Source organism: Schistocerca americana, chromosome 2, assembly GCF_021461395.2.
Source record: "Schistocerca americana isolate TAMUIC-IGC-003095 chromosome 2, iqSchAmer2.1, whole genome shotgun sequence".
In the NCBI taxonomy this organism is placed as follows: domain Eukaryota; kingdom Metazoa; phylum Arthropoda; class Insecta; order Orthoptera; family Acrididae; genus Schistocerca; species Schistocerca americana.
In genome coordinates this window covers 74,603,708-74,628,273 of record NC_060120.1, presented here as the reverse complement: position 1 = coordinate 74,628,273, position 24,566 = coordinate 74,603,708, and the positions used below count along the sequence as shown (strand labels likewise).

General features: G+C 44.3%; 1 protein-coding gene across 2 annotated transcripts in view; it reads left to right on the top strand.

Annotated features, from left to right (window-relative positions):
* Nucleotides 1–4,659: 4,659 nt before the first annotated feature.
* LOC124596020 (sodium-independent sulfate anion transporter) overlaps nt 4,660–24,566 on the top strand; it is a 109,155-nt gene continuing 89,248 nt past the window's right edge. Inside the window, exon 1 of one of the 2 annotated variants that reach the window (XM_047134977.1) lies at nt 4,660–4,725. In XM_047134977.1, the coding sequence (XP_046990933.1) occupies nt 4,725 (1 nt within the window). In that variant the 5' untranslated portion in view covers nt 4,660–4,724. Of the gene's footprint in view, nt 4,726–8,396; nt 8,530–24,566 lie in introns of those variants that run through there. The other variant, XM_047134978.1, reaches the window with a different exon arrangement.

Sequence of the window (24,566 nt, the reverse complement as noted above, 5' to 3'; positions counted from 1 at the left end):
TTGATGTTGCACTGCATCCCGCTGTTGCAACAAAACAAAGGAACGAAATTAGAATTATATCAATACCTTCAGCTGTTAACGGGCGTTGATACACCTATATCAACGGGGACAGGTGAAAATGTGTGCCCCGACCGGGACTTGAACCCGGGATCTCCTGCTTACATGGCAGACGCTGTATCCATCTTTTTTTATTTTAATCTCATTTTGTTCGTTGCATCTCCTAGGGGCGGACGTCGTAAGATATCCGTTTAAGTTCGTTGTTGATCGATAAGCTCAGTTTTCTTTTTTTTTTTTTTTTTTTTTTTTTTTTTTTTTTTTTTTTTTTTTTTTTTTTTTTTTTTTACAGAGGGCTACTAACCCTCTGGCCGAACACGCTGAGCTACCGTGCCGGCATATGTCTGAAATGTGCCCATGTGCCCATCTGAGCCACCGAGGGCACAGACATGGCGCGACTGCAGAGACTATCTCAAGCACGCCTTCCGCGAGACCCACATTCTCACCTTGTACACTCCTGGAAATGGAAAAAAGAACACATTGACACCGGTGTGTCAGACCCACCATACTTGCTCCGGACACTGCGAGAGGGCTGTACAAGCAATGATCACACGCACGGCACAGCGGACACACCAGGAACCGCGGTGTTGGCCGTCGAATGGCGCTAGCTGCGCAGCATTTGTGCACCGCCGCCGTCAGTGTCAGCCAGTTCGCCGTGGCATACGGAGCTCCACCGCAGTCTTTAACACTGGTAGCATGCCGCGACAGCGTGGACGTGAACCGTATGTGCAGTTGACGGACTTTGAGCGAGGGCGTATAGTGGGCATGCGGGAGGCCGGGTGGACGTACCGCCGAATTGCTCAACACGTGGGGCGTGAGGTCTCCACAGTACACCGATGTTGTCGCCAGAGGTCGGCGGAAGGTGCACATGCCCGTCGACCTGGGACCGGACCGCAGCGACGCACGGATGCACGCCAAGACCGTAGGATCCTACGCAGTGCCGTAGGGGACCGCACCGCCACTTCCCAGCAAATTAGGGACGCTATTGCTCCTGGGGTATCGGCGAGGACCATTCGCAACCGTCTCCATGAAGCTGGGCTACGGTCCCGCACACCGTTAGGCCATCTTCCGCTCACGCCCCAACATCGTGCAGCCCGCCTCCAGTGGTGTCGCGACAGGCGTGAATGGAGGGACGAATGGAGACGTGTCGTCTTCAGCGATGAGAGTCGCTTCTGCCTTGGTGCCAATGATGGTCGTATGCGTGTTTGGCGCCGTGCAGGTGAGCGCCACAATCAGGACTGCATACGACCGAGGCACACAGGTCCATCCAAACCGTCATCGAACCCATCGTTCCACCATTCCTAGACCGGCAAGGGAACTTGCTGTTCCAACAGGACAATGCACGTCCGCATGTATCCCGTGCCACCCAACGTGCTCTAGAAGGTGTAAGTCAACTACCCTGGCCAGCAAGATCTCCGGATCTGTCCCCCATTGAGCATGTTTTGGACTGGATGAAGCGTCGTCTCACGCGGTCTGCACGTCCAGCACGAACGCTGGTCCAACTGAGGCGCCAGGTGGAAATGGCATGGGATGCCGTTCCACAGGACTACATCCAGCATCTCTACGATCGTCTCCATGGGAGAATAGCAGCCTGCATTGCTGCGAAAGGTGGATATACACTGTACTAGTGCCGATATTGTGCATGCTCTGTTGCCTGTGTCTATGTGCCTGTGGTTCTGTCAGTGTGATCATGTGATGTATCTGACCCCAGGAATGTGTCAATAAAGTTTCCCCTTCCTGGGACAATGAATTCACGGTGTTCTTATTTCAGTTTCCAGGAGTGTATGTCCACACACTACATTCGTAGAGTCCCACCCCAACACACTCATTATTCGTGGAAGACGTTCATACCAAGTCCCGTAAGAGTTCGGGGAATATGTGTGCATCCGCACAGAAGAAGACGGTCATAGCCAGTGTTGCCAGAACTATATACTTACGTGGATATGGTGTCTGTTCTTTCGGACATGTCCGAAAGTACAGACACCATATCCATATAACTATAAAACGAAGGAAGGTTGTGGGCGCCTTTGAGTCAAATTTCGAACATCTACGCCGCCGTATGTGACAATTATGGTGTTTCAAAAACTGACCTCTTTAATTGTGTTGCGCAGTGTACATATTTGAGCTAATGTCTATCACTTACGTTGGGAATTTCTTTACGATATTCTCTTTTTTTACAAAATATTTCAAGTATGTTCCTGATGAATTGGAATTTCAAACTGAGCGATGTTACTGATTACAGTCGGGAAAAATTTTACATTAAACATTTCGGGATGATTTTAACCATTCATTATCATATGGTTGATCTGGATTTATTAACAAATTTTTTCAATTTTTTGTCTTCCACACCCAGTCCGTTCTGCCAACAAGAGACCGTGACTAGAAAATAGTGGGTCAGTTGCAAGGCAACAGGATATTCGATGGTAGAATGTCCGAGAGAGACGTCAGAGTAAGTGAATACACTGAATGCTGTCTGTTGGTACTAGTACACCTCCGACGCCAGACGCTCTTAACGCATACCACTTTCCTTCAATAACGAGAGAAATACGAAAATTGCAGTAGTTGCAAAGACACTGCTCCCGACAATCCCTCACACGTTCTCTAGCGAAGAGGTTGGTAACCCACTAGCCGCATGGTAGAAACGTTTTCAGCTCCGTATTTTTGAGGTTTTGAATGAAGAAGAAGTTCAAATTCAGCAACTTTTTTGTTCCGGTAGTATCATTCTTAGTAATCTGCTTAAAATAGAGCATATACAGCTGTTTTAGCGAAAGAATTACATTGAATGATTTTAAAGTATAATTTTATTTAAGAAGGAAGAAACCAACACTAATAAGCATATGCTTTAATAGGGAATTTGTGTGTCCTATTAAATAACTTATTATTCCAGCCTGAAGGAAAAAATTAACAAACGTAATGTGTAGGGCAGAAGAAAAAAATTATTCTTATTCTACAGTAGTTCACTTTAAGATCTGATTATGGAAATATTATTTTGATCTGACACTACGTAAGCACAGCGGAGCCGAGGAAAAATTATATTCAGGACGTGACATTTCACAGTTTTTAAATATTTTCGAAAAATTATGATGTGACACAGTGGCTGTATATCTCTTTACTAAAACTGTTTTGGTCAAATTACACACTATCCGCAGGTATAAAGAAACGACGTTAAATGCAGGACATGCATCCAGTTACGATCATTTTTATCTAAATCAAAGTCATACATTAACTTCATCAGAATTACAGAATGCAGAAAAGTACTTGATTCATATATTAGGCAATACGTTGACGGCGTGAAACACAAGCCCAGACTAGCCACTAAAAGTCCAAAGTAACAGTTTTATGTGCCACTAGTAGAAATAGGGTCGTCTTTTTAGTGGAGGACAGTATGGCCTTATGTTTCGCCTTGTCACTTTCTTGCCTGACGTCTAAATCGAATACTTGCGTGCATTGTGATGCATTTAATGTAATCGTTTTTCTAGAGATCTAGATAAAAATGATCATAAATGGACGCAAGTCGTTAAATTTATGTCGTTTATTTATACTTTTCTAAAGGTTGCGTATCTTGAATCTTAAAAAAAGGAAACAGACATATTTTTAATTTTGTTCACAAAAAGAAGCAAATATTGCTTACTCTGCCAAAAATCGCATTTAGTGTTTTTGAACATGATGCGATAGCGATAAACGAGGCACAAAGGTAGATTCGTCCTTATCGTTCGCAGTTTTGTGTGGTTCTACTGTATAAGCCAATGGCACGTTCCTGTCACGATGCACGAGTTTTTTTGTAATAGTGGCTTATAAATTTCTTGAGTTCGACATTTTGTGTATTCGTTTACGGTCTTCACATTGTTGGTTCAGGAACGTAACAAATGTGAACTGTAAATGCCTATAAAAAAAATAGACATGGTTCGATTTTTACGGACAAACAGGATGCGCCTGTTCAAAATGGCTCTGAGCACTATGGGACTTAACTTCTGAGGTCATCAGTCCCCTAGGACTTAGAACTACTTAAACCTAACTAACGTAACACACATCCATGCCCGAGGCAGGATTCGAACCTGCGACCGCAGCGGTCGCGCGGTTCCAGACTGTAGCGCCTACAACCGCTCGGCCACTCCGGCCGGCGATGTGCCTGTGTTGCCGAGTTTATCCAGAAATTACTCGTCAGAAGGAATTAATTTCGTTTTCTGTTTCTATTCCCCTGCAACTTGCCGTCTCTCCCGTACCACATGACATGCGTAAGTTATTCTGTGTATTTGAAAATTTACGCTTTTAAAATCCATTCAGCTGTGTGGTTTGATGCTTAATGCTAACCTACGTCAGTAGAATGAGCGGAGAGGGTGGCAAATCCATCGTTAAACAATTGAAGAGATAACAGTAGCCGAGGCTGAAAATCTTGTTGCTGGGTATTATTCTCAGTGGTTATGCAATAGACAGAGAAAAACACGTTTATGAATGAAACGGAGTTCAGATCTAATGCTTCTTCATTCACGGACTGTCCGGGCCACTATCGGAATATTTACAATATTTGCTGCAGATTTATAACCGAAGTGGTGGGAGAGATAAGGGTCCGTACGAGTACTGTTCGTCGAGGCTGCAAGACGTCCACATTGCCCCACACCTGCGAGACCAGTGGGTCCTCAGTTGTCTGCCACCGTTGAACGGCTTCAGCAAGTAAGTAATCACTTTCCGCCATCCGCACGTTAGTGTCGGTGGAAAGACTCTTAGTAATGCCATTTTTGTTATTTACTGCACGTTCTTCACAAAACTGAACAGTACAATCGGTTTTACCTGAAATACCTGCATTTTTACTAATGTTCACTAACATAGGTCTTTGCTGTGTATGGTTGGTAGCATGAAATAATGCAGTTTTCTTACCCATTCGTTCAGTTCCATCGTTAGTAAATTTAACTGCGATAACTAAAAAGGTTTTTTTTTTACAAAAAGAACAAGCTGCTTATGTCCTAAAAAAAAGATCCTGGCTTGAAAGCAGCAAAACATTTATGTAAAACTGTGACTGTAGCAGAGATGTGCATGCTAACGAAACTTGGACAATAGGAATGAACAGAAATAAAATGATTAAAATCCTTTAGAATGTGTTGCAGGTGAACATTGAGGGTTAGATTGAAGAATGTTCTGCAACGACTCATCGAGAAAAAAAGTCTTACTAAAGAATAAAATAAATCGGAAATATAGAAGGCTTGTGGTTATATTTTCGACATGAGTTGTTGATTTAAGTTCTTGCTGATGGGCGGGAGGAAATAAAGGATTACAAGAGACAGATTAGAAAGGAGTGCGTATGACAGACAGGTCGTCGATGAAGTATGGAGCAGCTGCTCTGCTGGAATAAAGATGACTGCAGTACTATCGAAGAGTCGCCCACATGAAAATTAGTATGTCTTTAAATCGGAGTTGCACTGCATTCGTTCGATCAGCCACCAAACGATAGCAGTGCAAGTATTACCAACGAGAAACGAAGTTGCCATTGTAACGGGTAAGTTACAGGTCACATGGCGTCTGTAGCATTGCGCAGTTCGTTGTTTGATAAACATGTCGTTTTCCTCAAAGCAATGAGCTCTCGACAATACGTTGCAGTCGTACCTATACCCGCATTGGTGAAGCATTTCGTGGAATATACCCAAATGTGCAGTGTTGAACAATTCAACAGCAAGAAGACGAATCGCCAGTATCCGGGAATGCGGATCATTTGCTGGTAAGAAGTAAGCCAGGGACCAGCCATTTTGGGGGATTCAGGTGATGGGACTGGCTCAGGTGAGGGATATAACACTGTGTTCACCTTCAGAAAGTTCGCGGAGACTATCTGCCCCATCTTAGATTCTATACGGTAGTGTTCAGAAATCGATGCAGAAGTCAAAATTGCATATGTATCAGTAGTGTTCAGAAATCGACGCAGAAGTCAAAATTGCATACGTATCATTTTCGTAACGTGCAGAAATTGAATGCGCCGGGTGAAGAAAAGCGTCTAGCGTACTATATATGGTTTCGTCACTTGTTGACAGCCTGCTGCGGCAGCCGAGCGGTTCTAGGCGCTTCTGTCCGGAACCGCGCTGCTGCTTCGGTCGCAGGTTCGAATCCTGCCTCGGGCATGGATGTGTGTGATGTCCTTAGGTTAGTTAGGTGTGAGTAGTTCTAAGTCTAGGGGATTGATGACCTCAGATGTTAAGTCCCATAGTGCTTAGAACCATTTGATTTGACTTGTTTGACATCCATGGGATCGCAGAACTGGACCGTATTTCCCTCACTGATGAGGCAAGGTCTCAGTGCATGGAAGGAGAATCAGCATTGGCCTTATTTTTTTGTTTTATTATCCGCAAAATCGATTTTCGGTCACTTAGTGACCATCTTCAGTGCTGTAATATACAATTACAATTGGTAGGCACTGGTATCAACAAGCTTAGAGCGATCACATAATGATTGAGTTATGTTGAGTTTATGTGATCGCTCTAAGCTTGTTGATACCAGTGCCTACCAATTGTAATTGTATATTACAGAACTGAGGATGGTCACTAAGTGACCGAAAATCGATTTTGCGGATAATAAAACAAAATAATACGGCCAATGCTGATTCTCCTTCCAATTCTATCTACTATTTGGTCGTGGTGCACAGAACACTCCATGGAGTCTCAGTGCTTACCTGAGTCGTTAAAACACAGAAATTTAGTCGACCGAAAATCAATATACGTTTCAAGAAAACATCCTTCACTGTCAGAAAATGGGAGTGTTGTGGGCCTTATAGTGTCGTCGAATAGAGAGCCATATTTTCTTTGAAACTATAATGAACAGTCTTCTTGTGATTTAAATAATGAAACACTGTACCAGTTACGTATTTTTTCGTACGTACCCTGACTCGCATCTAGAATTTATTCTCATTATCAAGTAAAAATATTTACATTTTTTGTGTGATGTTTGCACGTGTGTTTTTCTGCCTCTCTTGCACTGTAGTCTCTTTCTGAGCTTACAGGGTAATCGCAAAATATAAATCTTGAGATTACGCAGAATTGTGTTCTACGAACACATCATTACAATGTTTATTTCGTTTCTTAATGAATATGAACGTTGTTATTGTTAGTTGCACCAAGATGGTGCCACTTGTCACACATCTGATGAAGCAGTTCATTTCTCAAGCGACTTTTATGATGATCAAATCATTTCTATAGTATTATGGTCCCCATGTTCTCTCGATTTAACGTTTTCTGACCTCTTCCTGTGGGTCACTCGATGTATGAAACAGGCTGCCCATTCTCCCAGAACTAAAGATTTAATATAATACCGGAAATTAACAACATTTGTATCCCCAAGATAAAACTAGTTCATGCCCGCATTATAGCACCGGACAACCATTTTGAGCCTACTAGTATTATATACGCAATGCATGTGAAGTTATAAAATAAAACACATATGAAAATCATATGTATCTATGCTTGATTACTTTTGACGTACGCGCCTTCTCGATCACACTGTATAGGAAACCGACCATACGGTTGAAGCCCGAAATAACAGTTGTTACCGAGTAACGCCAAAACGAAGCCATGTTCATGGAACAACATGAAAAGAGAAGTAACTTTGTGCAGTTTCGTATCTTTTACACCGAATAGCGATGTACTTCTACTCTCCCGTGAAAAAAATACTGAGACCAGTTAATTTATTTCTTCAGTTCGCTCTGGACTGTAATATTATCCATCTTGTGCGCTTGGAAAATGAGAAAGTGTTTCAGATGCCAGGGTGGACTGACCACGGAAGGAAATGTTATATTGCCTCAGATATGATTATCTCTAAAAAGGCATTGTAATATTTTCTTCAGGTTGATAGGCCTTAGCCGGCCAGGGTGGCCGAGCGGTTCTAGGCGCTTCAGTCTGGAACCGCGCGACCGCTACAGTCGCGGGTTCGAATCCTGCCTCGGGCATAGATGTGTGTGATGTCCTTAGGTTAGTTAGGTTTAAGTAGTTCTAAGTTCTAGGGGACTGATGACCTCAGAAGTTAAGTCCCATAGTGCTCAGAGCCATTTGAACCATTTGATAGGCTTTATTCGCAATTGCGGTTGCGGATTCATTTAACGTGTTTCGTAACGGCTGTGGTCGCCGCAGTACTTAGGCCTGAAACCGTTTTCCTTATCGTGACATTCGAATAAAAATTCTTTCTGTGAGATGTGTCAACATGGAGATATCTTTAGGCTGGCGTAAGCTATACTTCTATTTTAGTCCATGTTACGTGTTCGCCACTATTCTGTCCGTGGAAATGAAGGGACTTTAGAGCTACTTCAGATATGCGTGGGAGGGATTTCTGCGGGTGTGAGATATGTCTTAGAGGCAATCATTCTTGGAAATTACCCTTGGCAGCGATACTGCGCACGCCGATCACCGTGCATTGAGACAGCTCAGACTCTGGACGGTTGGGGACAACGTCAGGAACTATGGTTCCTTGAACAGCCAGACACGAGGGGAGCTGATGTTATTGCAAGTACAGTAGCTTACTTACTTACCATCACTTATGAGAACAGAAATACTGATATGCGAATGCAGCCACGGGTAACATCCAGGATGTAAATAAGATCATGCCCAGTAGAAGAGAGGAAAAGGGGACAAGTCTTGTAGTTTCATGGAAGGGATTTGAATGGAAGAAACGCAGACAATTTCTTACAAAATAAAACTCAAAAAACTGAAAAAAACTGTTTTTTAATCACCAAACATACTAGTGTCAGCACTTAAGAATAGGTACCTACTACTTACAATGTACTTAACTGTGATTTGTACAAATTATTTTGATTTTAGAGAGGCAATATTCAATTACAGGCGAGTATTTCCCTGATTGCATCCATCACAATCGATGTTATTTCGAAAGCCTGCATCTGTGTCATTTATTATTTAAATAATGAAACCGTGCACCAGTTAACGTATTTTTTCGTGGTTAGTATGATGTGTTGGCAGAAGTTATCAACTGCAGATAATTACATAGCTATTTTATGAGAATTCTGCATGTGTATTGTTCTGCCTCTCTTTATTTAAATGGTTCAAATGGCTTTGAGCACTATGGGACTTAACATCTATGGTCATCAGTCCCCTAGAACTTAGAACTACTTAAACCTAACTAACCTAAGGACATCACACAACACCCAGTCATCACGAGGCAGAGAAAATCCCTGACACCGCCGGGAATCGAACCCGAGAACCCGGGCGTGGGAAGCGAGAACGCTACCGCACGACCACGAGCTGCGGACATCTCTTTATTTAAATCCATACACATTATACAAATGAATGTAGGTATGTGCTTACGTTCCATATCTCCTTATTAACACAGCATCGATTACGACCAACCTTGGTACACTTATCCCTCACTGTCAGGTAACAACTGCTGTGTAATACGAACCACCTACCCACCACAGGTCAAGAGATATGACGTCATAAACAACGATATGCGTCAAAAACTGTCGCATTGTGCATGAGGTTTAAATTTATTAGTACTGCTAACTCTATTCGCAAGAAATTTCTCAGACAGTATCCACATAAGCCGCTAAATGCACCTTCTATATTATATATCTTGGCACCACACATATTTAAGGAGATATGGCGTCATAAACGCTGAGATGTGTGAAGACCAGTCGGAGTGTGCGTTACGTTTAACCCATTTAGGTCTGGAGGAAGAAACATTTTCCCAATGCTCTTAGGTGATAGACCAAAGTAATTAATTTTGAAATACTCGCAGTTGTAATAAATAAACTGATCATTCAATAATAACCATGCAAAATAAAAGTAATAATATTCAATTATAACTAATCAAACACTTCCGTTGATTCTGGCGGCCACAAGGAGCTGCGTATTGCTACATTCACTTGCTGATATTTTGATAATTATGCTCAACAGAAGGCAGCACTTGTGCATGGTGAAAATATTAGAACATTCACAAACGTCTATATGAGGTTTCCATTGAGGAAAAATATTTCTGCTGCAGCTAACACACAACAAACACTAATGTACACTACTTTGCTACTAGCTCAGTTCGCAATACATTTTGCAGATACTATCCACAAATGCTGCTGAATGTACCTACAAAATTATATCATTGTACGACACATAGATCAGGAGATAAAATGTCATAGACACTGAGATGCGTGAAAAACTGCCGCAGCATGCATAACGTTTAAATTTATTATTTCTTTACCACGAATACCATTCGCAACGAATTTCGGAGACAGTATTCGCATATGCCGCTGAAAGTGCCTACAAAAATATATCATTGGACGGCACACAATTCAAGAGATATGTCGTCGTAAAAACTGAGAAGCGTGAATGTTATATCCTAGCCAGTAATGCCACCCGAGCCCGCTGCCAAAAGGTTGGCAGCATCAAAGTCCGGACGCCGTCCGCATAAGCAGCGCCAGCGAGACAGAAAATCGCCGCAAGTCTGCGCGCGCCACCGCTGGCTTCTGGCTTCTTAAGCGCTGGAGTCGCGAGCGCTAGGACAGTTCTGTATTCGCCGCTCAGTTGTAAACTCGCCACCGAATTGTGTACTTGCTAGTCAGTTGTGTGTTCATCGCAGCAGAGTTGTTGTTTGTCGTCAGCCGACGCTGACCTAGCCGCTCCGACTCGAACTAGACAGATTTCTGTAGACACGGAGTTCACCACTGTGTTTCTGTATCTTCGTTAATAAAGATAAGTACCGACTTTTATTTAATCAGAGTGTTTGGGTTTTCACCTTTCTGTTCACTGTTCCAGCGGACCGGTCGGCCCGCTATTAAGTGTGTGGCGGTGACTTCGTAAGCCGTTTCTACAGCGAATTGTTTGTCGCTACGAACGCCGCCACAAAAGTGAAAAAATGCCGCATCATGCACGAAGTTTTTATACATTTTTTGTTTTCTACTAAGACACACCTACAGTCGAGGCAACTTAAAGGAAATCCCTGACAGCTGGCAGCGCTTTTCATAGCTTTCAACTGCAAAGCACAAACGGCTGTAGGCGTAAACATAGCCGTCTATAAAGCTATGGAGACGTTGCCATAGAATGGTTTACAAGATCCTGTTATAGACAAGCGAAGGAGCTGCGCCCTATTCACTTCAAGAGACTGCAGTGTCCAGTGAGACTTTCAGCCATTACAATTACCAAGTCAAAGGGGAAATCCATTAAACAGTGCGGGGTGGATTTGATATCTCCATGTATTTCTCATGAACAGATTTATATCGCTTGCTGAAGGGTAGGTTCACACAAGAATTTGGTCATCGTAGCTCCTGGACATCTAACTAGAAATATTGTTTACAAACAAGTTCGGAGTTAGAGAAACATTACAGAGAATTTGTATTTTGCAGATTGTGTTTCTGAATTTGGATTCTGTACTTACACATTTATACGAGGGTGAGTCAAACGAAAACCTTAAATTTTTTTAGTTATTATTTATTGCGCAGAAGTGGTACAAAGCTGTATCACTTTTCAACATAATCTCCCCTACGCTCAATGCAAGTCCTCCAGCGCTTACAAAGTGCATAAATTGCTTTAGAAAAAAATTCTTTTGGTAGTCCGCGCAACCATTCATGCAGCGCGTGGCAAACCTCTTCATCAGAACGGAACTTCTTTCCTCCCATTGCGTCTTTGAGCGGTCCAGACATATGGAAATCACTTGGGGCAAGGTCTGGTGACTACGGTGGATGAGGAAGACAATCAGAATGCAGGTCTGTGATTGTTGTAACTGTTGTACGGGCAGTGTGGGGCCTTGCATTGTCATGTTGCAAAAGGACACCTGCTGACAGCAATCCACGTCGCTTTGATTTATTTGCAGGCCGCAAATGATTTTTTAGGAGACCTGTGTGTGATGCACTGGTGATAGTGGTCCCTCTAGGCATGTAATTCTCCAAAATGACGCCTTTTTCGTCCCAAAAGAGAGTCAGCATAACCTTCCATGCTGATGGCTCTGTTCGAAACTTCTTTGGTTTTGGTGATGAGGAATGGCGCCATTCCTTGCTCGAACTCTTCGTTTCCAGTTGGTGGAAGTGAACCCAGGTTTCGTCCCAACGATTCTTTCAAGGAAGTCATCACCTCGTTCAAAGCGCTGAAGAAGTTCCACACAAGCATCAACACGTCATTCTCTCAATTCAGGAGTCAGCTGCCGTGGCACCTATCTTGCAGACACTTTGTGAAACTGGAGCATATCGTGCACAATGTGGTGTGCTGACCCATGACTAATCTGTAAACATGCTGCAACGTCATTCAGTGTCACTCGGCGGTTTTCCTTCACTATGGCTTCAACTGCTGCAATGTTCTGTGGAGTCACAACTCGTTGTACCTGACCTGGACGAGGTGCATCTTCCACTGAAGTCACACTATTTGCGAACTTCCTACTCCATTCGTAGGCTTGCTGCTGTGACAAAACATGCATCACCGTTCTGAACCTTCATTCGTCGATGAATTTCTATAGGTTTCACACCTTCACTACGCAAAAACCGAATAACAGAACGCTGTTCTTCCCTGGTGGGCAAGTCGCAAGTGGGGCGGCCATCTTTATACTGATGCTGCGACGGTATGTGTGCATCTTTACCATGCTGCCACCGCCAGGCCATTCTGCACGCTGTTTGTAGCACGCTTACCAACTTACAGGATAACGGCGCGAAATTTCGATTAGTTATTATAAATTTAAGGTTTTCATTTAACTCACCCACGTACGTTATGAACCTTTCTTTTCACGATTGTTTCTTACTTCCAAAGGTGCTATCACGAATGCGTAGAAATGAGATGTTTTCGACATTAAACCGCAAACACAGCTAATTTTTTGTTACCGTCTCCGACAGAAAATTGACAAGTTAAAGACCTAGGTTCAAAATGGCTCTGAGCACTATGGGACTTAACATCTGTGGTCATCAGTCCCCTAGAACTTAGAACTACTTAAACCTAACTAACCTAATGACATCACACACATCCATGCCCGAGACAGGATTCGAACCTGCGACCGTAGTAGTCGCGCGGTTCCGGACTGCGCGCCTAGAACCGCCAGGCCACCGCGGCCGGCTAAAGACCTAGGCAATGCAGCGTTTGTGAGCTAGTCATGACGGAAAATAGGCAAAATAAAGACCTTTGTCAGCCAGTCATGAATATTTTCTATAAATGTACATATTTTAGCAGCTTTGAAATCGGTGGGAAAAAACATCCCGAATAGAAGGCAACAAAGCCACTCGAAACTTTCAGAACCCAGAGTCATACAGTACTTTCTATTGAACTTCGAAATGGTCTTGAGATTTCAGAACAAAAAGGTCTTGGTACAATTGCCACTAGTCAGTACCTATTACCTGTTCAGGCTTCTTCAAAATGAAACTGAACTGATACGTCTGCGTGTTTGGTGGAGCAGGTTGTGAGTTCAGTTTGCAAAGATCAGTTTTTTCTGGCCGGCGTGGCAGGGGGAGGGGAGGTAGGTGGTGTTGTACAAAAATGAAATGAAATGATCGTATGGCATTTATTGGCCAGGATACCCCCGGCGGGGTCCGGCCGCCGTATTGCAAGTCTTTTTAGTTGACGCCACGTCGGTGACTTGCGTGTCAATGATGATGAAAATGATGATGAAGGACACACACCACCCAGTACACTGCCGGGAATCGAACCCGGGCCCCCTTGCGTGATAGTTGTACAGGCGCTCTCCTATGCCCCCCATTGAGTACTACATAGTGTAGCACCAAAAAGTTTGATTGCCTTTTTGCACAGCCTTTGACACAGCCTTTATTAAATTATAATACACTCCTGGAAATGGAAAAAAGAACACGTTGACACCGGTGTATCAGACCCACCATACTTACTCCGGACACTGCGAGAGGGCTGTACAAGCAATGATCACACGCACGGCACAGCGGACACACCAGGAACCGCGGTGTTGGCCGTCGAATGGCGCTAGCTGCGCAGCATTTGTGCACCGCCGCCGTCAGTGTCAGCCTGTTTGCCGTGGCATACGGAGCTCCATCGCAGTCTTTAACACTGGTAGCATGCCGCGACAGCGTGGACGTGAACCGTATGTGCAGTTGACGGACTTTGAGCGAGGGCGTATAGTGGGCATGCGGGAGGCCGGGTGGACGTACCGCCGAATTGCTCAACACGTGGGGCGTGAGGTCTCCACAGTACATCGATGTTGTCGCCAGTGGTCGGCGGAAGGTGCACGTGCCCGTCGACCTGGGACCGGACCGCAGCGACGCACGGATGCACGCCAAGACCGTAGGATCCTACGCAGTGCCGTAGGGGACCGCACCGCCACTTCCCAGCAAATTAGGGACACTGTTGCTCCTGGGGTATCGGCGAGGACCATTCGCAACCGTCTCCATGAAGATGGGCTACGGTCCCGCACACAGTTAGGCCGTCTTCCGCTCACGCCCCAACATCGTGCAGCCCACCTCCAGTGGTGTCGCGACAGGCGTGAATGGAGGGACGAATGGAGACGTGTCGTCTTCAGCGATGAGAGTCGCTTCTGCCTTGGTGCCAATGATGGTCGTATGCGTGTTTGGCGCCGTGCAGGTGAGCGCCACAATCAGGACTGCATACGACCGAGGCACACAGGGCCAACACCCGGCATCATGGTGTGGGGAGCGATCTCCTACACTGGCCGTACACCACTGGTGATCGTCGAGGGGACACTGAATAGTGCACGGTACATCCAAACCGTCATCGAACCCATCGTTCTACCATTCCTAGACCGGCAAGGGAACTTGCTGTTCCAACAGGACAATGCACGTCCACATGTATCCCGTGCCACCCAACGTGCTCTAGAAGGTGTAAGTCAACTACCCTGGCCAGCAAGATCTCCGGATCTGTCCCCCATTGAGCATGTTTGGGACTGGATGAAGCGTCGTCTCACGCGGTCTGCACGTCCAGCACGAACGCTGGTCCAACTGAGGCGCCAGGTGGAAATGGCATGGCAAGCCGTTCCACAGGACTACATCCAGCATCTCTACGATCGTCTCCATGGGAGAATAGCAGCCTGCATTGCTGCGAAAGGTGGATATACACTGTACTAGTGCCGACATTGTGCATGCTCTGTTGCCTGTGTCTATGTGCCTGTGGTTCTGTCAGTGTGATCATGTGATGTATCTGACCCCAGGAATGTGTCAATAAAGTTTCCCCTTCCTGGGACAATGAATTCACGGTGTTCTTATTTCAATTTCCAGGAGTGTAACAATACGATGCCATGAAATAAATGCAGTTAATAATAGTAGAAAATTAGATCTGAAGAAAAGTGGACGTCGAGTCAAGAATCGGTTAATGCTAATTCGCTTCCAAATTTATAAACAAGAGTTCCATTCTCTTTGGCGTTGTGTGGAAGCACTATTTTTCAGCGAGCTATAAAAGACTAAGTAAGACAAGAGAATATAATGTCAATAGTCACCAGATGATCGTTATAACGAACTACTGGCAGAGGAGTGAGTAACTATTGGAGTGATTATAACCGTTGGTATTAATAATCTGAAATAGTATCCTATTAAACTGGGGCGCCAAAGCTCACGGGAAGGGCTGTCCCATTTGAAGATGTGCCGTGCATGAAGCCCAAATTTTGCGGCTGGGTGAGGCGTACGGCGCGACTGTACACACACATCTGATAGGTCTGTTGCATACAAGTGAGTAGTGACACATGCAGCACGCCGCGAGTTAACTCTGTGGAAACAAACCAAAACGCATCGGTCATAGCTAGGGCTGCCATCTGCCTCGATTCCCTAGAGGTCGTCCCTAATTTTCTATGATTTTTCCGAGTCCGTGGATGAATATAACGGACACACTCAAGTCCCATTTTTTTTTACTAAATAATGTTTTACTTTTTTATATCACACTGTGTGATTTTTAATTTCATATTCTTAAGTTTATCATCTTATTCTTGTTATGAAAAACCAACAAAGGGCCATCCATAAATTGTCACACGAATTTCATGATTTTGAGAATCCCCCCCCCCCCCCCCCCCTTGTCGCTGGTAGTCACATTTGTGTGACCCCCCTTTCCTGGTGTGACGTAACATATTTTACAGTTCTAAGTTTGGAAATTATTAAATTAAAACATTGCTTCAAAACTTATTTATATATTGCCGTATAAAATCTTTTTTCTCATAAAATCAAGAATAAATCAAACGTTTTAGAAAATTTACAAAACAAAACACATAAAAAAACAGTACAAAATTTAATCATTTTTGTGTCCAAAGACTTTGAACCCATCCCTTCATATTATTCGTGATTGGCATAGCTGTCACTTCGTTTTCGATTTGGGTAATGTTAGGAACAATCGGCGTGTACACATCGTCAATTCAACTTCAGAGCATCGTCATCGTTTATCGAAGAACTTCTCTTGCACGTCTAGCTGCAATTCTTTGAGGACGAATCTTTGATGGGCGAAACCTCTTGTTGGCTCTTTACGTGATTGCATGTTTTGATCAGTGGCTTTGTATGATGAAAAATATGGGCTACAGATGCCACACGATCGTTTAAATAAGTATGCCTTGACGATGGGGCAATAGCCATCTAAGGAATTTGCTTCAAATGTGATGACGCTCGAAGATCCAAAGATAGCGATAGTAACAGCGGAGCAAATTTACCTTCCGGTACATATCCGCATAAAGTCTGTTTAATCAAAACAGATGGTGATTAAAAACCGCTCTCGTAATAATCGCTAGAGGCTAGTTCGTCGCACACCGCAACGCTCGACAACCTCGCATTTTACAGTTTCTAAAAAATATTGTGATTTACGTACGTGATTTCCATGCCAAGTGGCATTATTTTTCAATGTCACAGCCTGTACGATGTCCATTCTGGTATTTGTTGGCACAATGTATTCGGCAACCAGAGGAAAATCGCCAGTGGCCAGATGGCTCCAAATATTAGCCAGCACGATGCCGGCACTCTCAGAGTTCCGTTTTTCTAGCTCTAAGTTAGTAGTTCGGTTACTGGGATCAAGATGTGGACCGAAACTGTCATGTTTTAACACAAAGCAGTAAGTTCACAACTGAGAGGTGCTATTCGTCGCTCCACTCTGTTAAAGCATTTCTTCCTGGAGCATTTGTGCCAATGTAAGTAGCGTCAAAGTCAAAATCTTTAAACTGTTGTACAGCTGACAGTATAACTCGCTCTTATCGTGGATTTTTGACGAGACTACAATCCCAAGTGAAAAGAAACGCGGGTCTCACAAAACTTTCTCGTGTTCTCATTAATTTTTCGAAAGCTGGTAATTCAGAAAGTCTATGTACGTCTGTGACACGAGTCTCTGCGTTAGAGGAAGACAGTTTTCACTACGAATCGCTACGAATGTAGGTTCAGAGTGTCACAACTCCTTCACCTTCTTTCTTTATTACAATACCTGCATAAACAGAGGGAATAAGTTTATGTTTTTCTGCGAACACGAAATCATGAGCCCGTAATTTTACACGGGAGTCAAGGTGCATTAATATTGACGCTTGGGCACTTGCTGCTGTAATACATAATGGCACATCTGCTTTGTCATCCATTGATAAGAAGAATACTAGACCAAAGCCCAAAAACTGAACCTAAAAATTCAAGGTTCCTTACAGTAACTCTCCAGGATGTGCCATATTTATGCTTTACTTGAAGTGTAGACTCTGTTTTGTACTATTTAAGAGGAATAGTTACCATGCGTTTTTTTTCCGGATCGACTGATAGTGTAGCTTGTTTACATAATTCGGTTTCCAAGTAGTCCAATGTTTTGCAGCACCTTATAATTTCAGTGTGACGTCGATCATCAATTGCACCGCCAAAGACTGCCTCCTCCTTTATGGCTTCAAATAAACCAGATTTTCTACTCTAGGCGGACTAACAGTAGTTAGAATTTTACACTTGTCCGTCCTCTGCTGGAATATTGCTGCGCGGTATGGGATCCTTACCAGGTAGGATTGACGGAAGACATCGAAGATGTGCAAAGAAGGGCAGCTCGTTTCGTGTCATTACCCAATAGGGGTGAGAGTGTCACTGATATGATACGCGAGTTGGGGTGGCAGTCACTGAAACAAAGACGGTTTTCTTTGCGGCGAGATCTATTTACGAAATTTCAATCACCAATTTTCTCTTCCGAATGTAAATATTTTGTTGACACCCACCTACGTAGGGAGAAATGATCATCATAATAAAATAAGAGAAATCAGAGCTCGAACGGAAAGATTGAGGTGTTCCTTTTTCCCACGCGCCATTCGAGAGTGGAATGGTAGAGAAGTAATATGAAAATGGTTCAATGAACCCTCTGCCAGGCACTTACGTGTGAATTTCGGAGTAACCATGCCATGTAGATGTAGATGTAGATGAAGAGCTACTAATTTTTTGTTTTTTAGAATCACATTCTTTCCTGTCCTTCAGCTGCGCTGATCTTTTTCTTCGGCACGTTTCTTTCCAGTTGAATGCCTTTCCTTAATGCTGTTATTCTTTTCGTTGCTTCATCTGTCGTCATACCAGCATTGAGTAATAACAGCAAGCCATTGAGCTCAGATTGTAGTACTACAATTTTATTCCTAGAAGTATTCTGACAAGGCGTTGATTAAGACATTGTTTGAGGTGATTGACTTCAACTTGCTTGCATACTAATATGTTTAGTGCTTCTGGTATGTCCTGGTTGATTCCTTCCCGCAATTAAAAGTAATCATGTAAAATGCTGAAAACGGGCATTTCACACAATATGTATACTACTTCACTCTGAAGAATCCAGCTAGAGAACTGCATTGAAATCGACCATGTATCTTCCGAGATTACTTCCAACAGACAGACAGAAAGATGAGCTTGCCGATTTTGCTTTGTAATAAGTGGTGAACACCAACTGAACGTAATTGACTGGGTTGTTGTGTTTTTCAATTTGCTACAGAATACCAAATGTGTTCTTAGAGATGGAGCATGAAATGTTAATATAATATAAAACTCAAACTTACTTTTACTTCCACGGGCACCAGTTGTTTTAGCAATTTTGATGACGAAGAAATTTTTGAAAAAATCTATTGAGTGTCGCTTTCTTTTCCGACATTTTTATATGCTATTCTTTGATTTTCGAATCTACTTCATCTTTAACATTGCCATTACTTTTGGAGCATCGCCATAAGGTGTTAACTTCGTCTTGTATATTTTGTTTCTTTTTATCTGTATAAGTGCACTATATACTTCATATAGTTTGCGGAAAGGAATAGAGAAATCACTCTTTTAACTCATTTGAAATTTATTACATAATTTGGAAAATCACAAAATAGTAGAACCAAAAATAAAATCCATCATTCAGCAAAAGTCAAGTTTCGACTGAGTGATATAAACAATTCAACGTAGACGAATTCGGAGCGGTGGCGGTTTTTGTCAAAGCCTCAAAGGCAGTAATGGTCTTTCGGCGTACGTCAAAAGGCGGCCGACGAGCGGCACCATAGGTACAGCGGCAGCCACGTGCGAAAACGTGATACGAACAAATTTAAACCTTAGTAAATAATAATGATAGAATCGGTAATATTTTAAAGTTTTTCATTAGAGTTGAAGTTTAGAGTTGTAGTACAAAACAAAACAAACTTTATACTTGTTACATCACGAAGCTTATCGCTTGACTCCCCTTGACTCAAGAAGTCAATTTTTGGTGACACCCTCTCTCCTCTTTAACGTGTTACGTAATTTATGGATGGTCCCCCAAGTGTAAAACTCTCGAGAGAATAATAAAACAATGAGTTTTAAAGTCAGTTCTGTCGCCGCCTCGTTTTCATAATAATGATGAGTTGGCTGTAATGTGAGCTGTTCAAAGTTCTGTCAGCTTCTTCTAAACGAAAAGAAACTTATAATGGCCGCTACATTAGGATGTCCACTTAATTATTATTATAAAATCGGGCATTCTAGAAGTTCTGAGAAAATCCTTGGGCAATTAAGTGAGAAAAAGCGGGACAATTGTACTGACAAAATGTAATGGACAGAGAAGTTAACTTTCTCATCATGCACTCGGATGATCCCAAATTACTTTTGGCAAGTACTCTGCTGCACTGTCACCGTACTTTTCACTTTTATGCATTTTATCGAGCAGTGCATTTTCGATTGAACATACGCACGATGTTTCTTCGTCTTAACATGGTATGCAATGTCAGACTTCCCACAATGTCCAATAGCAGAGTTTAATAGGCACAACGTACGTTCACAATTTCTCCACTGCCACTGGTAACAGTAAACTCACTTTTTACATTACTGTTAAAATTACACTTTCGTTTCGGCATGCAGAAACAGTGAACATGAATCTGTATTACCAACAGTGCAAAATATTAACAGTAAATAAATCGGCTATTGTCAAGTGGCGCTTCCTAGCGTGTGTACTTGTGGAACGCGAAGTAAATCGCAAATCAGACTTCCGGTACAGTAAAAATCAGACATCTGGTAGAGTAAAATACTTCAGCCAAGCTGAGTATAACCACCTTTTGCACTGCGAGTTGTGCAGGAAGAGAGTCACGGAGGTTCTAGGAGGTACTGACAAGGATGTAGAACCATGGCAACTCCAGCAACTGCGCTAGATTTCTCGGTTGAGGATCCATGGCGTCAACAGCCCAATCGGGGTGGTCCTATAGTTTTTCCATTGGGTTTAAATCCAGAGAGTTTGGTGGCCAAAGGAGTACTCTAATTGATCCTGGTGTTGTTTGAGCCACACTCGTACATTGCGAGCTTGTGACATTTTGCGTCGTCCTGCTGGTAAATGCCATTGTGCTGCATGTAAGGGTGGACACGGTCCCCAAGAATACCACGAAAACATTCCCCAGACCACAACGCTCCCTCCTCTGGCCTGGACCTTTCCGGCGATCCAACGGCCATCTCTTACACGAAACATAAAATCTGATTCATCTGAATAGGCCACCTGTCGGCACTCGGTGGACGTCCAGTTTTGGTATTAGCGAGCAAATTTCAGCCTTTGCCTCGCATGAACATCAGTCAGCATGGGTGCATGAGCCAGACACCTGCTGCTGAGGCTCATGCTATCAAGCGTTGCTGTATGATCTTTGACGAGACACTGTTGACAACCCCTTGGTTCATTGATCTGGGCGTTGAGTTACATCTCTATTCGCCCGTTCACATCTCCACAGCCGTCGTTCATCCACGTCGTCTAAGGCCCCAGGTTCACCACTGTTGCCTCGGCGCTGGTCTTGGATAGCACCATTTTGCCTTGCACGGTATACTTTGACCACGGCGGTATGCGAGCAATTTACAGACTTCGCCGTTTCGGAAATGCTTCTAACATTGGCCCGAAAAGCCAATGATCACGCCCTTTTCGACTTCAGATAAATCGCTCCATTACGACAATGACTGCACTGTTTTCTGCGTAGTCCTGGACACGCTTTTTATACCCTCCACTTCAAGTGTTGTCAGTTGCTTTCTGTGAGTGGTTATTTCCTGTTGACGTCGACAAAGGCGGTAGTCACATTAATGTAACTGGACCGTGTATTTCTAGTTTTGGTGTTAGGATAAAAAGTGACTAACGTTGGTGAGAACTGCACGTTTAATAGACAAAAGGAATGATTTCAAAACTTCATATTTATTGATAAAAATATATTAAAAACATGGGATTGATTGGAAAATACTCACAAAATCTTAAAGTTTTAGCTATGCTATTACAAATGCTCTGCGTGTCCGTCAGCAGTAGCACGAACAACATCCTCTCGATAGCTAAATTCCTCGTAAACTGTATTCAACGTATCTGCTTTTGCAGAAGGTATAACAGCTGTTATTCTATTCTTCACTTTTTCTACGTCATGAGGTAAATGGGAGATGAACACACTTTCCTTCATATATTCCCACAGGTCTGTGAAATCTTATGTGACTTAACTGCTAAGGTCATCAGTCCCTAAGCTTACACACTACTTAACCTAAATTATCCTAAGGACAAACACACACAACCATGCCCGAGGGAGGACTCGAACCTCCGCCGAGACCAGCCGCACAGTCCATGACTGCAGCGCCATAGACCGCTCGGCTAATCCCACGCGGCTATCCCCACAGGAAATACACTCCTGGAAATTGAAATAAGAACACCGTGAATTCATTGTCCCAGGAAGGGGAAACTTTATTGACACATTCCTGGGGTCAGATACATCACATGATCACACTGACAGAACCACAGGCACATAGACACAGGCAACAGAGCGTGCACAATGTCGGCACTAGTACAGTGTATATCCACCTTTCGCAGCAATGCAGGCTGCTATTCTCCCATGGAGACGATCGTAGAGATGCTGGATGTAGTCCTGTGGAACGGCTTGCCATGCCATTTCCACCTGGCGCCTCAGTTGGACCAGCGTTCGTGCTGGACGTGCAGACCGCGTGAGACGACGCTTCATCCAGTCCCAAACATGCTCAATGGGGGACAGATCCGGAGATCTTGCTGGCCAGGGTAGTTGACTTACACCTTCTAGAGCACGTTGGGTGGCACGGGATACATGCGGACGTGCATTGTCCTGTTGGAACAGCAAGTTCCCTTGCCGGTCTAGGAATGGTAGAACGATGGGTTCGATGACGGTTTGGATGTACCGTGCACTATTCAGTGTCCCCTCGACGATCACCAGTGGTGTACGGCCAGTATAGGAGATCGCTCCCCACACCATGATGCCGGGTGTTGGCCCTGTGTGCCTCGGTCGTATGCAGTCCTGATTGTGGCGCTCACCTGCACGGCGCCAAACACGCATACGACCATCATTGGCACCAAGGCAGAAGCGACTCTCATCGCTGAAGACGACACGTCTCCATTCGTCCCTCCATTCACGCCTGTCGCGACACCACTGGAGGCGGGCTGCACGATGTTGGGGCGTGAGCGGAAGACGGCCTAACGGTGTGCGGGACCGTAGCCCATCTTCATGGAGATGGTTGCGAATGGTCCTCGCCGATACCCCAGGAGCAACAGTGTCCCTAATTTGCTGGGAAGTGGCGGTGCGGTCCCCTACGGCACTGCGTAGGATCCTACGGTCTTAGCGTGCATCCGTGCGTCGCTGCGGTCCGGTCCCAGGTCGACGGGCACGTGCACCTTCCGCCGACCACTGGCGACAACATCGATGCACTGTGGAGACCTCACGCCCCACGTGTTGAGCAATTCGGCGGTACGTCCACCCGGCCTCCCGCATGCCCACTATACGCCCTCGCTCAAAGTCCGTCAACTGCACATCCGGTTCACGTCCACGCTGTCGCGGCATGCTACCAGTGTTAAAGACTGCGATGGAGCTCCGTATGCCACGGCAAACTGGCTGACACTGACTGCGGCGGTGCACAAATGCTGCGCAGCTAGCGCCATTCGACGGCCAACACCGCGGTTCCTGGTGTGTCCGCTGTGCCGTGCGTGTGATCATTGCTTGTACAGCCATCTCGCAGTGTCCGGAGCAAGTATGGTGGGTCTGACACACCGGTGTCAATGTGTTCTTTTTTCCATTTCCAGGAGTGTAATAGCATAGGGTCACGTCTAGCGATCTTGGAGGCCAAGATAGCAGGGCAGTGTGTCAAGATCCTTTGCGCCGTATTCAGCGTTGAAGCAGATTGTCATTGAGAAATTGACATACGTTGTTATATGCCATTGTAGTGGAGCTCCATCCTGTTGGAAAATAAAGTCATCGGAATCCTCCTGAAGTTGTGGAAAATGCCAATTATGAAGTATTTGAAGATAGCTCATTCCAGTCACTATGTTTCCCTCAAAAAGGAAGGGACCAAACCGTTTTTCACGAGAATTGGCATAAAAAACATTCACTGTAGGGGAGTCTTTTTCGTGCTTAGTAATGACAGTTCTGGGGTTCCGATATGCACACATTATTTCAGTGTACTTTATCGCTAACATGAAATGTTGCTTCATCACTGAAAATTAACCGTGGTCAAAATGTATCGTCTTCCATGTCTTCTAGCAGAGCATTGCTGAAGTAAACCCGTTTCCTTTTATCAGCAACCGGAAGAGCTTGCACTAGTTGCGGTCTGTATGGTTTATAGACCAAACGACGTCCTAACACTCGCCAGACATTCGTATGAGGCATTGGCAGTTCTTTGCTTGCGCTGCGAGTAGACTTCCGTGGACTTCGCTGAACGACCGGGTGGCCGTGCGGTTCTAGGCGCTACAGTCTGGAACCGCGTGACCGCTACGGTCGCAGGTTCGAATCCTACCTCGGGCATGGATGTGTGTAATGTCCTTAGGTTAGTTAGGTTTAAGTGGTTCTAAGTTCTAGGGGACTGATGACCTCAGCTGTTAAGTCCCCTAGTGCTCAGAGCCAGCCAGCCACTTCGCTGAAACGTTTGCCGAACTTTCTCCACTGTGTCGTCGGAAGTGCGAGTTCAACCTGGACTCTTACCCTTGCACAAGCATCCTGTCTCTTCAAACTGGCGACACCAAAGACAAATGTTTTGGGGTGCAGGCAAATGAATCCAAAAACACCGGCGAAAAGCACGTTGGGCCTAAATCACTGACTCACTCTTTGCAAACTGCAGCACACAAAACGCCTTCTGTTGAGCGGAAGCTATGTTACTTCTGATTCAATGCAAGCGGAGAAGACGCATTGACGTATCTAATGGCGATTTTCTGGAACTCAACACGTCCCAT